Raw genomic sequence first — 17,068 nt, 5'->3', positions numbered from 1 at the left:
CTATGAAAAAGCTAATATGACACTAAAAATATTTTTATATATAGAAATACTTCATTTTTAAATGCTATCACTTAAAAGCGAAGTCACCTCTGTAGGATAGTGGTTAAAAAACATTGTATTTTAAATGTTCTATTTTACTATTTGTGTATCTATAAAACGTATACTGTTCCCATTGTTTGATCTCATGAGTTGTCTACTTTATTAGATAAGGTTTTTGAATTTTTTTTTTATTTATTAAATTGAATAAGTTTTATCAATTTCATTAGTAAATTAATGCTTATAATACCTAGAAAATTTAATTTTCAAATATAATTTAGAAGAATATATAACATTTAAGATTTTATTTAAATTTTCTTACTTAACTTTATCTTAAGACACTTAAAATACCTTTTATCTTTTCTGTTACTTTTTTATTTAATATTAAAGAAACAATAATTTATGTTAACCTACTTTTTATAGTTTTACCAAGAATTTTATAAGTTTCAACAACAAAGTTTATTTCAATTACTCGAAAAATGTTTTTTTGAATTAAATATTAAACCTCTTTAAGTTTCGATTATAAGTATTTAAAAAAATAAAAATATAATTTTAAAACAATCATTTGCTATTTCACGGAATTAATTGAGTTTTTTCTATAAAATAAAAATGTTTGAAAAGGTTATTTTAATTGTTTTAGAAAAGTAAATTAAGTTGCATATGCTAAAGATGTTGTATGTATTAAAGCTATTTTTATTTATAAGTTTCAAAAATATTATAACAAGCGAAACCAACAAATATTAGTTTATAAATTTTCCTAAACAACAAGTTATACTTTTGTCTACTACGATGGTTATTAAGACATTAATCTGTCTACCTTATAGTATTTAGATGGGCTATTTAGTTGTCATTCTTTTCATTTAATTTTAACCATATACCGTCCTTTTTTTCTCAATGCAATAACATTTACAACTCAAAAATGCTTAAATTTAGCATTATTTATTGATATCAATGCAAAAACAGTTTAAAAATTGCTTTAACTTATTCTAGTTTTTATGGAATGTATTACTAAAATAGATAATTACGCAACTTTATTTGTTAATTTGTTTTGAATAAAGTGAAGACATAAACGGAAGTACTTATCAAAAAAAACATTAACCAAAATTTCAAAGAATTTTCTGAGAAATATTTATATTAAACAATGCACCTATTCAACATATATTTGTATAATTTATTTGAAAATCACAAAATCGCAAAAATTGTCAATATCTGCCAACTCAGACAATAAAAACAGAAGGAAACGTGTAATGTGTCCTGTGTCACGCAAAAAAAAAAAAAATTTACAGAACACCCAGAAAGTGAAAAAAAAACAAAAACATCGTTTTTCACCAGAAAAAATTTAAGTAAATAGCAAACAGATTAACCCGGTCAATATGTCAATAATAAATTGAAATTTGATGGGGATTCATATAAATAGTATTTGGGTTTACATGGCGCGTCAATCACTTCTAAGGGGCGCCATTTGATTTAAATGAATATGAGTGGAAAGATTTTATTTATGCGCCATGTTATTAAAAATAAAAATTCTTTCTATTGTGATAAATCACGTCGAATTAATAGATATTTTATATGTCTACAAATACTTTTAAATGAATTTAAAAATAAGTTTATAAAGTCTTAACATACATGTTTAAATTTTAAAAAATATACATGAAGTATATATATATATATACATGTAAATTAGTTTTATATATAATTTAAAGCAGAGTACTCAAGTAAAAACACAAAGTAGCAAAATAAATAAAATTTAATAAAACTAATCTGAATAAAACTAGTTGTGTTTAGATTAATATAAAACTACACGTTTCATGTTCAAATATGAGTACAAAATAGTATTCTGTCAATTATACATGTCTGTTATAAAAAAAAGAAATACTTAAAGATGATTAATTACTTTTAAAGAATTATCTTCTTATCGACATAAACTGAAAGTTTATAACTATAAGAGTTTTTATTGAATTTTTAAAAGCGCTTAATGTATAAATTTCATACTTAAAATGACAAATAAGTTCACTTAAAAATGTTGTAATTAATCACTTTCTTATACCTATTAAGATATGCCTTGGTTTTCTTCTTTATCGTGGTTAAGTTATATTTTAACTTAAATAACTTTACGTAATTAAATGATACTAACTTCCTGAAACCAAAAAATATTTTAAATATTTAAAAAGTTTAACGTTGCTTTATAAAAAAAATTAAATTTTTTATAAAAATCTCGGGCAAAAGTTAAACTTCTATGTAGAGTTTTAATATTTAACACTTATTTATTTTAAGAACACGCTTTTACTTAAACCTTTTTTAACCGTTTAAAATACTAATTTATTTTTGAAGTTTAGTTATTTACTTTTTTTAATGACCTATCTAATATTTTTTTAAAGTTAAAATTTTGGGAAAATAGTTTATATGTTAAAACATTTAAATTGTTTTTGTTTAATGCTACTGTCAAGTTGTTAAAAAATTATGATTTATTAGACATCAAGTTATTTCTAACAAGTACTAATTAAAAAAAAAAATATTTTGATCGTGCATAAATAGAGTTTGACGAATTTTAAATAAATTAAAACTTATTATTTTAAGCTATATTAATTAAGATGTTTATTAATACCAGCTTATTAAAAGAAAAAAATATTATATATACTGTAGGTACTTGAACACTAAGAATAAAAAAAGTTACGTCGGCACATCTGTTTAAGCTTAATTTAGTGAAAGCCAAAATTTATTACATATTTGTAAAAGCTTTTTCATACTTCAAAGATGCTTTTCTTTTTTTACAATATTTTAAATTAGTTCAGTGTTTTATAATAAGAATGTGTTACTAATTAATAACGTTCGTTTATTTGTTCTAAATAACTTTTTTTAAATTTACTGATGTATATTTTAGAATTAAAACCTTTTAAAATAAAATAGTAATGAAAAATGTTTTTTAATAAAAAAATTTTAATAAAATAAAAATTGCTGAACACTTTTTAGATACTTTGATACAAAAACAAATTTATCAAAAATAAAATTTTACAAAAAGCTTTGTTTTAAAATAAAAATGCAAAAAGTACATAACTAAACAAAAAACTTCTTTCGTTTTGATAAATCGGCTTAACAATAAATCGTCGTAAATTCTTGTGTCAACACTGACTACATTTAAGTTGCCGACATAAAAAGCTTCTTACAACCAGCACTACTTTGAAACTGTTTCTACTTGATCTTTTTATTTAAATAGCTTTCAGTGTGACGCAAAGTATACAACACCAAATTTTCGCAAACAACTAAATGTTGTTTACTTTACAGCTGTTTTCATTACTAACTGATTTTACTAAGCTTCATGTTTTTAAAGACCAAATAATTTGATCACTATTTAATTTAAATCTCATATGAAGTTAAAAAAATTTAAATGTCGACTTTTTTAATCTTAAACTAGAAGTATTAACATTATAATTCTTTTAAATTAATCTGCAAAACTTAATAATCAAATAAATTTCATACTTGTAAAATATCTACAATTATTACTACAAATTACAAATTAAAAATTAAAATAAATAGAAACTTAAGATAACGATAATACATTTTGTTTTTTTGAATACAAATGTATTATTAGTTATACAATTTTAGTATTTTTTTGGTTTTATCTTAAATTGTTAAATGTGTTTTTTGTAAAGGTTTTGTGGTTATGTTTTAGACTGAATGTTAAAAATTTTGAGGTGTACCATTTTTGAATTCATTTTGTGAATAAGTGAAAAATATTAAATTTTGTTTAAAATTTGCATATTAGGATCTTTCTTATATATTATCAGTAAACAGTCTTTTTTCCCTCAAAATGATAAAAGACTGATCAAAAGTAAGCTAGTTAGAAAAATTTTAATCACTCCTTAAAAACTATTTTTATTTAGTTTTGTTTCGTTTAATATATTTTTAAATTATGCTGGGTTGTTTGTAAATAAACGTATTAAAAGCTTAAAAGACTACCTGAAAAATAAAAAACTGTATTTCTTAGAACAATTAAAATTTAAATGAGTATTCATGTATCAATTTTAATGTACTTTTTAGTATACTTTCTACATATAAAGAAGTTTAAACTGAAAACGAGAAACACGATATAAATCAATCACCACTCCAAAAAATCAATTATATATTTGACTGTAGCTACCAAATTAATTTACGAACTGTATTTAAGTCAGAACTGTGCAAAGTTCTTAGAAAAATTTCTGTTAAAATAAAATAGCTGCTTAATAACAACAACTAGGGGTATGTCCTATAAAAACAGTTAAGATTGAGTTGTTTTTCCACATACAAAAATCTTTGACACGACATTCACACGACAAAAAATTTATAAATATCATAATAAAGATTAGATAAATATTACACAGTAGACAGCTTGTATAAACACGAGAAAAACACTTATGAAAAAGGTTTTATTTTTTCTATATTAATAACCAGTTTTTATTATACTGTAATAGTATTTCAGACTTTTTATTCATTCAAAATAGAGTACTTAAACAAAACTAATATACAACTATAAAGAACAGCAGTTTAAATAATTCACTACAAAAAATGTGCCGAGTTGTAATCGTCTAATGATAAGCGACAGAAGCGTTGTTTATTTAAAGAATTTTTCACCAGCTTTAATGACCTAAAGTATTTGATGATTGAAAATAATGTCTTGGTTGTTTTTTTTTTTGTTACAATTCCATCAGCTAAAGCTCTGAAAATATTTACTCTGACGAAATCGTAAAATCATTCAAGTATGTATAATTTTAAAACGCGTAAACTGAATTTAGAATAAAGTTTTGTAAATGTTTCAATTACACTTAAAAGAATTATTTTGAAAATTAATTATTTTTACCAAAAGACTAAATTTAAAATTTGAAACTAAACATACCAATTATATTTCACTTTTTCTAAGTCACATTAAACTTATAGCTATTAATACAATTTATCAAATTAATTTGACAAAAAAATAATGGTCTTGCATGAGGTTAAAAGTTATTATTTAGCGTAGAAAAGTTTAATATAAACAAAAATAAGATTTAGGTGTGAAAAATATATTAATGTTCAAATGACCTCAAGATTACAAGCATTTTTCATTTATGTTTTATTTTGCTAACTGTCTTTTAATCAAGTTGTATAAAACAATTTATAAATTATTAAACTATAGATTTTGTTTTAAAAGCAATTAAAAAGAAACGATCTTTTTTATAAAATCTTTTGGATGGGCTCAGTTGTTTGTCATAAAATTTCAATAATACTTATTATGATTTTATCAAACTTTTTAATTTATAAACTTCGAACTACCTCTTTTTAAGGTAAAATTTAAACAATACCGACTTTTTAAATCGCTTTAAGCTTTTCAAGGTCAAATCGCAAAAGTCTAAATACATCATTAAAGTTTAACTTTGATCTTTAACAACTAATCTTTTGAAGTGCTAAATCGGTGTACTCTCTTTTTAAAATTAAAACATCATAGAAGAACCACATGATATAAAAATGGCCTTAGCTTTAACAACTAAGCAGCAATTAACACGTAAAAACAATACAAGTAGTTAGTTTTATGCTAGTAAATCAGTTTTGACCAAGTTATTACAAATTGTTTATTATTGACGTTAATTTAAATTAACTAAATCAATAACACGTCAATTATATTCGGCGCCGTTAAGCAGCTTACTGGCAAAGATGAAAAAACCTTTCACTTGTTAATAACTTAATACCATAATGCTTAAAAGACACTAAACGCATAAAGAGCTTTAAGTCAATGGTGTTAGAAGCTCTTTTGAAAACCATGACATAGAGTATGAAAGGTATTATTTTAGTTTATGAACAAGCTTTTAAAGATAGATTCCATTAAATTAAACTTCATTTGCTGACTCTTTTGTAAAATATATTTTTTTTTGACTTTTTAAAACTAAACTATACTCCTTTTAACTTAATATTTTTTTAACTACAACTGTTGTGTTAGGATAAAATCTGTTTAATTGTATATTTGATGGATATGATAAGTTTGAAACTAAAGTTATTTTCAGCTTAACACACTATAAAATACATAACACCATCAAAATTTTAAGAAAGATTAAAAACATTTTTTCATTTAAGGTCCGTGCTAGCGCAAACTAGTGAAAACTAAAAACATATTTTCACAATAAAATTCCACATGTTAGCTTATAACTAACAGAATTAGTCTAACGTATTTTTAAAATAGCCAAGCTTTGTCTTTATTAGCTGTGTTTACATCATAAAAAAATTCTAGTACTTTCAACTTCAATTGTGTTAGATTAAATTAAACTCTAGGTTTTAAACAGAATAATTTTTTTTACAAGAAATTTTACAAATTTTACTTTACCGATAGACTAACTAGTTTAATAGCTAAAATCAACTGTTAAATTAGTTAAAAAGCAAAAACCAGTTTTTTCATTAGAAAAATTAAACATTTGTAGAAACTATTTACCCAACACAGTTGGGATTATTCTTTTTATCTTAATTTAAAGTATCGTTTTCACGAATTATCATATTTAAAAGATTCTTTAGTTATTTTTAAACTTCTACTAAAAGCAGTTTAAGTTAATTACCTTTAGAAAATTTAAACGGCAGTTAAAATAAAAATATGTTGTTTATTAAAAATAATTAGCAATTACGTCATTTAATAATTTTGCGTACTATGAAAGTAACAGAAAACAAATAGGTTACTATAATTAGTTTAAACCATGTTAATGTATAATTTTTAGATAAAAGGATTAATTTTTTATCCTATAATTCGCCAAACAACATGATTTTTAATATTTTTTAGTTGGTAAAGAAGATTAAAAAAAAAGACATTACATGTAGAAGTATTAACAAAATCAAACAACCGACCACTCTTTTTGCAAGAATTGTATTTTTACGTGAGATTTATTAGCTTGAAATTACATAACTTTAAAAACAAAAATTCGCTGCTTTCCGCATTTTAATTTTACATGGAATGAAGGCAAGAAAGAAGAAATAAAAGCAGTCACTTGGGAAAATACACAATACAAGACTGGTGAGCTACAAGCAGAGTATTTCTCAAGTTTTTGCCAAAATTGCATCAATGTTAGGTATAAACTCGTGTTCGAACTAAAATGCATGAAAAAACAAAAACTTTAACTAAAATTTTGTTCAACTTATGTGGTATAAATGAACAAAAAATGTTTGATTATTCAAAGTAAGTATTGTTAGCAAAATGCTGTTATAAAACTTAAAGATTAACTCTATTTTTTATTTGAATTCAAAACGTCTTGATCATTATTACTTAACAAATTTATAATTTAACTATTAATTGAGCTTGAGTTAAAATAAAAATTATTTTTATAATGACAAAAAATGTTTCACATTTAAAAAAGTTGTTTTAACTTATAGACTTTCTTGAAACTGCTTTGAAGCATAATTTCAGGGAAAACATTATTTTATGAACTGAAAAGTTTCTACGTAGTATTTTCAGCTATTTTGCCAGAAACGACAATATATAAGTTATAGATTTTGATAACTAAACCTATATAAATTAACAAAAAGTAGCAAAATTAATCTTTTATAATTTAAAAAACAAATTTTTTTGTAGATTTACTTAACAGTTACTTAACTTAACAGTTCTAAAGTTGCAAAATATAACCTATATTACCTTTTAAGCAAAAAATATTTTAATGAGGTTTAAGTTATTAAACTTTATGTAAAAAAAGTATTTTATAAATGAGATACTTGTTTAACATTAGTTTATTATCGGATAAAACAAGCAAAAATATTCTGTTAGGCTTAAGTCTAATTTTTAAACAATTTAAACTTAACAATGTTGGCGTTAACTTGCAATAAATAAATAAGCTTACATATTTACCTGACTAATAAATAAAAACTTGTTTTTCATAATTCAAATTTATTTGAAATTGAACGAAACAAATCAAACAGTAACCATTAAAATGTTTACAGTTTTAACAACCAAATTTTGTTGATATAAGTTAAAAATTTTATTGAGGTAACAGCAAATTTAATCAAATAAGCTAATTAAAAAACTTAAATAAAGCAATTAGTTAAAATAAATTTAAAGATTAATTAAAATAATAATGGATTTAATTGGAATAAAAACAGTTATACATTTGCAAATTCTAACTCAAAACGCTTCAACATTTTTTATATTTTTTTTGCAAATAAACGATACGACGCAGATTTAAACAATAAGATTTTTTGTTTTTAAAATCTTTTTTTTTTTTACTTCATACAGTCGTAATAAAATATTTCAATCAAAACAATAAGAATCAAATATTATATTTTTTGCTAATAATAGAGTGTTATATTAAAATGTCTGTTTTAAAATTATTGAAGTCTAATAATTTATAGAAAATTAAAAACATATAGATATAGGTTAAGTATAATTTAATCATTGAAAAAAAGATTAAAAATATAGCTTAAAGCAAAATAAGTTTTTCAGCGGCTATATTTGGCCAAACTAACATTAAAACTTTAATCATCTACATATACTAACATCAGTTATTTAAGGTTTGTTGAAAAATGTACACATTAAAAGTTTACAGTGTTTAATACATTTATTAATTATTTAACAACTTTAATTTAATTTAGCCTGAAAGTGATTTAATAACTTAAATAAAGTAAAGCATTATTCTTTTCATTTTTAGCTTAAAATGTAGCTAAAAGGATTGTAGTAAAAATGTGAGTTAGCAATGTTACCTTGATTGAACATATAAGCCGGTTTATACATAGGAAAACCCCCTAAATTCTTCTGAGATGCCAACTGTGTTGATGCTAATTGATTCTGCTGACTTTGCAACAAGCTGTGAGCTAATTGGAGCATCTGGTTCGTTTGCAAGCTGCTGATTAGTGGATATGACGGTTGTTGTGACGTCATAGCGTGCGTTTGAAGATGGGAGAGAAGTTGGTCGGAAGTGGAAAACTTCTTGCCGCAAGTGACGTTGTTGATCATCCAGTTGCAGACGTGCTGAGAATTTTTCAGTTGATCTTCGATTGTCTTCATGTAGTAATGCATCGGATTCATCATCTGCATTTGAATGTTCGCCTGATGATTGAAGTTGCTTTCGCAGAATGGTGTTTCTATTGAAACAGGCGAAATTCTTGACTGTGAAACAAAAGCACAGTCAACAGCCAATGGAGAAGTTGATTTTGAACTCATTGTTGTCAGCTTCTGCTTTTTAGGCGATGGTGTCGCCCCATGGCATGACTTTTGACTGGAAGCTCGTTTTAGCTTTTTGTTCTGAGTTTTATCAATATTTACGGTTTTGTTCTTCGTTTCATTCGACTTGTTTAAAGTATTCAAAGATTTACTGCATCTCATAATATCTGTCTTGGCAAAATGATGTTCTGTTACCTTTTGGTAGTTCTGAGGTATTTCGGAGCAACTTTTGTTGTTTGATTTAAGTTTCGAGTACAAATTGCTCTCAATAGCCGAGCAAGTTTGTGTTAGGAGGGCTAAAGGAGATTGCTTCAAGTTGATCTGTAAAAAATTCAATTGTAATACTGAAATTGTGTAAGATAAGTTTAAATAATCAGTCAATATTTTTTACTTTAAAGTAAAACTATAAATTAAAACAAAACAAATAGTACTTCAAAAATAAGTTAGTTATACAACTTTAGAAACAAAAGTTGTTTTTTATGTTGTATACTTTAATATACCTTTTCTAATTTTTAATCAAAAAAAAATTACTAATTAGTATTTTAATAAACTTTATTTACTTCTGGTTTACCATTCTCAGCAGGTTGTATGTATTTGTTGTAATTCATTTCTTCTTTATTTTTAAAAAGATACACTGCTTAAAATCATGTTAAATAAAACGGTAGCTGATTAAAACATAACTAAATAAATTTAGAATTTAACAAACTAATAAAGTATAACTAAATCAATAAAAAATAATTTTGTCACACTAAGCAAGACTTCTTTGATGAAAATAAAAATATAAAAAGCATTAAACTAACCACTTTTTCTTATTTTTTCGTTTTATTTTCTACTTTTTTAAATTTCATTTACTCTTTAGCTCCCCTAGTGTTTGATTTGTTTGATCGACAGCTTTTGTCTGCTTTGTTTTTAAATTGCTGAGAAAAGTTTCAATATTTCGATATGAGAAGCAATTTGAGTTGAGTGAATTACATCAACGCTATTGTTTGATTTATGATTCTTTGTTAATGACAGACACTGACAATTTTTTTTTGTTAAAAATACATTCAAAAAAATTAAAGATATTTTTGCAAAAAATTTGTATATTAATCATTTACTTTAAAATATTACGGAATTAAATTGATTAATTTCATTTAACACATCGTCAGAATAAGGTTGCTTAATACTGATAGATGTATGTTTTAAATTCTAGTTACTTGTTATACTTTAATTCGCGCACTCATTACAAACTACATTCGGTGAGTGAGAATGATTTGTGTTATTACTTTTGGGCGCCATCTAAATTTTAAACTTATTTGTTTATGGTTGCACCTTTAAGAAGCTAAAAATTGAAATTTTTTCTATTTTATTTTGGTGATTTAAAAATGTCAAAAGTTTTTAAACTTAATTATTTTTTTTTTACTTTTTAAATATTTATTTCGAGTGAAAGTTATTATTTGTTGTCATCTAAACAAAAGTAGAGATTTACAACCACCTTAAAAAAATTTTTCGAAACATTTAAGTCGTAATATCTCTTTCGTGGTGTTAAATTGCCTATAATCCGATCTTTTCTTTTGTTTTAAATGTTTCTAAACGACGTCAAAAAAGGTTAATATTTATTTTTTGTAGGTTTTAACGGTTTTACATTAATGTGTCTTTTGAAAAAAAGTCTTAATCTAATATTTTGATGGCTTTTTAAGAAAACAAAAAAAAATAATCAGTAAGACTGACGTATTACAACATATGTTTTTTACTAAAATTATCCAGAATTTATCTATAAAAAAACAATTATTGTATTTTTATTTTAGTCTTTAATTTGTTTACAAACGCATAAAAAACAACTGTTTTATTTTTAGTTTATAAAAAGCTTTGGTTTTAGTTAATTCAAAATTATTTTAAGTAAAGTTATTTTAAAATTTAGTTAACTCACATTAAACTTTAATAATAAATAAATCAACATGTGTGTTTTTAAATATGAAAAAGTATACTTTTTGTAATAAATAACTTAACATTATCATTGAAAACAGATGCAGTATTATGAGATATATAGTTTAAAAATTTTTATTTTATAAAAAAATTTCATAAAATGGTTGATAACATGTTTAACTTTTTGAAACAAAGGACCCAAAATACATACAATAAATTGTAAAAACAAATAGCTTAGTTAGAAACATCTGGTCGGTAATAAAATTAATTCAATGAAAACAAACAAAATGAAACATTTTTAAAGTGTATGCTTGGAATTTGTTAAAGTGGCAAATAGTGAAAAAGTTAAAGTTATTGAGTACATCAAACTATTTCTTTGAATTAAAATTTTAAGCATAACAGCACTGTTGTTCTCCAACCTTTCAAGTATTAAAGTCTTAAAAACAATTATATTAAAAAATCAAAAGTAATAAATGAAGAACTTTTTAAAATATGTTTTATGGTTCAGAGAAAACTTTAAGCTAAACACCTTTTTGCCGTATATTAATGAAATCTTTTTTTTTTTACTGAAAACTTAAATAAAAAATAGAGTTATTCGTTAATAGAAACATAAAATATATATGCAAAATTATTTGTTATACGTTTTAAGTAGATGTTATGTTTCAAACTTTCATACTTTAAGCAATCAAAACTTATAAAAAAGTGCTTATTAACTATAACTTTGTATATGTCAAAAAATACAAATATGTTGCTACAAATATTAAAAAAAAATTCCTATCACTAAACCTTTCTTTAAGAAGATAAAAGTAATGAGGAAGAGTAAATTAAATTTTCCTTTATGAACAGCGCAGGTGGTTGAATAAGTTCACAGATAGTTATTATAGTTCGCCTTTTATCTCCCACGATGAGAAAACGTCTAAAGCGTAATAGATGACAAAACTGATTTCAATGCTGCCTATGCATTAGAACACCTGTCCTAAAAATTAATTTTTTGCCAGTGAAATATATCTCCTGACCTTCAAGTGAACTGTCAGTTACAAACGTGACATATTAGTTTCTTAAGTTCTACTTTGACCTAATATAAGAATAAAATTATTTTAAACAAGTTTTATTTTTGTCGTTTGTTTTTCTGGTATTGAAAAAATGTTTATCTTTAACTACCTGTTTGTGAGATTTTCAAGTTTTTCGATGAAAATTTCCAAAAGCTCTAATTGAAATATTTACATAGTATTTAACTGAATCTATTAACACTCTTGTTTTCTATAACATTTTTAATAAATATCTTAAAATTAATATAAAGCAAATATTTAATTTTTTTAAAAGTTTCTCGTTCTATTTTAAAACAATATATACTGTACTAAATCATTTTTTAAATTAAAAAACAAACAATTAATTGCGATTGTCAATAAACACAACCCTTGTCAATCAACATTGCCAAGCTTATATGGCAGATAAATAAATCATTCTAAAAATTATTTTTAATGCTTTTGTGCTAAGCTTGATTTATTAAATCTTTTAAATAGCATGGGAAAATGAAATCGTAATTGTTTTTGAATTGATTGGCTAATATGAGTGCGCATTGAGTAAAGCAAACAAAATTATTCAGTTGGAATTCTATCTTACTGAAATCCTTTTAAAAGTTAGTTATAAACATTAATTGATTTATTCTTACAAATCAAGCTATTAATGATAAACAACACTAAATGTTTAATGATTTCTTTGTTTAGTTAAATGTATGTTAACTAAGTATATATGAAAACAAATAAAATTGCAAAAAAACTAAGTTTCAAGAACAACAAATTTATAGATTTAAATTGTTTAAGTTTCATATTATAAAATTATAATTATATGACATATTAGTTTTAATAGTTCAGTAATAGTAAATTTATTTTCGCTAAAAATAGTTAAAGGTTTTTGTCTTAATGAATTTTATTAAAAAACTATTTTTTTTTTTTACAATCAAAACTTAAATATTGATACAAAAAATTAAACTACATAAAGCTGAAAAGAATAAATCTGTTTATCTTTTGATACATAATTTTAAATTTAAAAAGTGTTTTAAATTTATTTATTTTTTTTTTTTCACTTTGAAAACTACCAGTAATTAAGTACTCAAAATCAAGCTAATTTAAACTTTTTTTTACCGTTTTAATGTTTTTAAAAGTAACAATACAGACAGAAATTAATTTATTAATTAAAATGAAACAAAACTTCAAAGTTATATTAGCATATAACAATTTGAAAACGAACAAGTTAAAAGTACCTTTTTTACTAAAAAGTCTTTTAATTGGTAGCTTTTAGTGTGATCATTTATTTAATTAGCTTGCTTTAATTACCTTCAATTGTTTTTAGAAAATGTATTTAATAGTCTTCTAAGTTCAACAATGCGACGAAAAATTAATGAAGTTGTAAAAATGTTGTCTTACTTGCATTTAATTGTGAAGTTTTAAGTATGTACGTAAATTTTGTGTTATTTGAATAAAATACTTATTAAAAGTTGTGATTTCTTTCATTATAAACTGTCTAAAGAGTTAAAATAAAACTTTTTTTTTTTTTTTTTTGTAATTTATTTAAACTATTTCTAATGTTTAATAAAATTAAACTTTAAATTAAACTTCAAACAGATTAAAAACATTTTTCCTCGAACGTATAAAACTTTATCTCTTTTAATGTTATTAATACAACTTTTATTACGAGTTAAACATTCTTATTCAGAAACAAGTGTACAAAAAATAATGTACAAATAAGAAAGAGGATTTACTCAAACTTTTTTTTTTATTATCATTTTTATTATGACTTAATATAAAAACACATTGATCAAACAAACTTTTTAACTAATAGCTTTTTTTTCATAAAACAATCATCTACATCTTACTGAAAGAAAACTTATGTAAAATAAATAGTTTTTAAAAACTTTATGAGTATGCTATCTTTAAGGCTTTTCCCAAAAATACTAATGCATTAAATAATTAATGTTGTTTAATGAACAACTAATATATCAAAACTACTTTTATTACATCCTCAAAGAAACTTATACTTTTGAATAATTTAAAGCTCGTTATAGTTTTCTTATTACTTTAATAAATCAACCTGATGTTTTTATGAAGCATCATTTATTTCAAAAGTTTTGTTAAGGTAAGCTAATTCTTTAGCAGCATAAAATCTTCTGATGTAACGTTAAACGGTTGACATATTTAATATTTAACAAGCAATTAAGACTCGAGAACCATAAAAATTTCAAAAACAAACCAACATTTTCTAATAAAAAAGCTTTAGTTTAAAGAAGTATTTTTATAACTTATTTCATTAACAGAGAGTAAAAGTTTGATTGAAACTAATAACTTAGAACGTATTTAAACTTTCAGCTTTGTTTCTTATTTGATGCAAAAAGAATACTTCATTCATCTAAGTTTTATACTAAAGTTTAATACGATATTACATATAACAGTTCATCAAAACTACATAAAACAAAAAGAAGTTTTATAAAGCAATAAAAAACCAAGAAAACCCATTCAAATATTTTTATTTGTTTTTAATGAGAGCAGCATATATATGTTTGTAGAATAAAGATTTTTAATATGATATCCTTTAAAAAAATTATATAATTTTCAAACGGCTATAGTAATAGTTTTAAAGTTAGTTATTTTATTAATACAAAAATTTAAACAAATATTAGTAGATTTATTTGCTTTCCTAACATTTTCTAAATTCCAGTTGGGGCTATTTTTCAATATTTTTATGATATGTTTGCGAAAAATAATGAAAGACTGTTTGGAATGACGCCTAACCACTGCCCATTAATCATTTCTACGTTTGTACATTAGCTTACATGAAACTTACATAAACTTTAATATTTTCTTTGTTGATTTGTTTTTTCTGCTTTACACTCGTCTCTTTAAAGTGCAGGTAACATTAAAGTTTAAAAACGTAATAACTCAACCAAGTAACATCAATTGCACTTTACAAATTATAAGATTTTTTTTTTTAAACTTTTCTGTATATATAGAATACCTCAGTGTTTTATCGTTGAAAAAAGTCTTGCTTTTGTTGAGGTTCACCAAACTTGTCTTAATACAAGGTAATAATTTAAAGTTTTAAGCGTTTTTTGAAGGTAATTTTCAATATTTATTTTGATAACTGTATTATAAACCTTATTTTTTATTCTATCATTTCTTTAAAAATTAAATGACAATATTCTTACTATAAACTTTTGATATTTTGGTAAAATACCTTAGTGGATATAGTTTCGTCTTAGAACTTAAACCAATAAATGTTAATGTAAGCAGGAACAAACTTAATATCTATTGCATAATCCAGCTGTATTTATACACTTTCTGAAATTATCTCAATTAAATAATGAAAGTTCGCTTAAGTTTGCATCAAAGCTTTAACGAAATATAGTCAAATGATGTTAACCTTTCACATTCTTTACATCAGTGGTTTTCAAGCTAATCAAAATCTGTGCACCCTAAAATGCAAAATTAAAATTCTGTGTACCCCCATCTGCGAATATCTAGTATAAGTTTCAAACTTCCCTAGTATCTAGTTTAAGGTTTCCCAAATCGTTTTTGACCTTTCAAAAAGATTTCTTAAAAAATTACCTGGGACCTTATTTTTTGCTCTTCATTATCAACTCCAGACAATCTAGTGTAAGTTACAAACTATGGCCTTGTGGCCCCCTAAATTTCCTTTTTTTTTTCAAACCTTCAATTAAAAACACATAAGACCGTTTTTATCTTTCTTTTTTGTTTTTGCTCTTCGTCATCAACTCAAGAAATTCTAGTGTAAGTTTCCATGTTATGACTCCATGGCTACCATGTGGTTCCTTTACTGTTTTACTGCTTATGGGCCCCTAAATGTCAATAATTGTCCCCAAGGGGGCTAATTGGCCCAGTTTTGGAAATCCTGATCTAGTGTAATTTTCAAAAAATTATCTTAATATCTAAGTGTTAAAATAAGTGATAAATACACCTGAAAACAACTTTTTTTTACTTTTCATAACCAACTTTATAATATCAAGTGGAAATTTCAAAATTTATGATAATTTTTCAAGTTACGATTCATGCACTCGAAAGTTTTGTACAAGCAAAAATTTTTTCGCACAATAAAATAAATTTCGTGTGCACTGGTGCACACTCTGAAGACCACTTCTGTACATTACTCATGTATTCGTCAATGACGACTTCAAGTTAAGAAATGATTGATTAGTTTGGAAAAACAGCATAACATTATATGTTTAAAATGACTAATTTTGTAGAAAACAAATTAAATTGATTAATACAGGTGCTCAATAAAGCTTAAGCGCTGGAAGCCGATAAACATTTCATAATTTGAGTTAAATTAGAATAAAATCCAAAGATTTTCAAACGGGTTAATGCAGCATAATTTTATTAAAATTCATAGTTTTTATCCAGCTCTTTGTTTTACAATCCCCTCATGTTCCTTTTGTGTCCGAGTAATTCACTTAGAAGATCACTAGATCACTAAAATTAATGTTGGTTTAGTTAAATTGATTAAAACATAAAAGAGACTTTTATAATAAATTGTACACATATTCATCATTACACCTTACATCGTGCGCCTTTACTTCAGTGGTTATCGTTCCAAACTAAAATTTAGCTTTATATGGATATAATTTATAATGTGGTAATACGTATACTAGCATCGAAAACATGAAAACTTTTGCATTTCGATACGCGCGTGCTTATTCATAATTCATATATCTTGTGTTGCAGTTTCGTGAGAGCTTTGGTGCCACTACAATAATGCATAATTTTTTGGTTTCTGTTAACACCTATGCGCAAAACAACTCACACCCTTTATTGTGCTTGAAATTTTTTTAAAACAAAAAATTACGAGAGATAAATTAAATGATGTTATTTTTTGTTTAGAAGTTTTTATCTTTATATGCTAACTGTTTTTAATAATGAATAAAGTTCTGAATTTTTATGTTTTTAATAATTACGTCGATAATACATGCTTTAATACTTTTGT

The 17,068-nt window shown here is 23.9% G+C and overlaps 1 protein-coding gene across 1 annotated transcript; it reads right to left on the bottom strand.

Annotated features, from left to right (window-relative positions):
• Positions 1-8,455: 8,455 nt before the first annotated feature.
• Positions 8,456-9,799, bottom strand: LOC145847151 (uncharacterized). Its single transcript, XM_082953529.1, has 2 exons — positions 9,730-9,799; positions 8,456-9,490 (listed from the first exon to the last, which is right to left on the bottom strand). Exons 1-2 carry the CDS (start codon positions 9,775-9,777, stop codon positions 8,654-8,656), a joined length of 885 nt encoding a protein of 294 aa, XP_082809655.1. The 5' UTR covers positions 9,778-9,799; the 3' UTR covers positions 8,456-8,653.
• Positions 9,800-17,068: the final 7,269 nt, after the last annotated feature.

The sequence above is a fragment of the Thalia democratica genome, chromosome 1 (assembly GCF_965202585.1).
Source record: "Thalia democratica chromosome 1, ktThaDemo2.hap1.1, whole genome shotgun sequence".
Classification (NCBI taxonomy): domain Eukaryota; kingdom Metazoa; phylum Chordata; class Thaliacea; order Salpida; family Salpidae; genus Thalia; species Thalia democratica.
The sequence above is the reverse complement of the archived record's forward strand: the minus strand, read 5'-3'. Positions and strand labels throughout refer to the sequence as shown.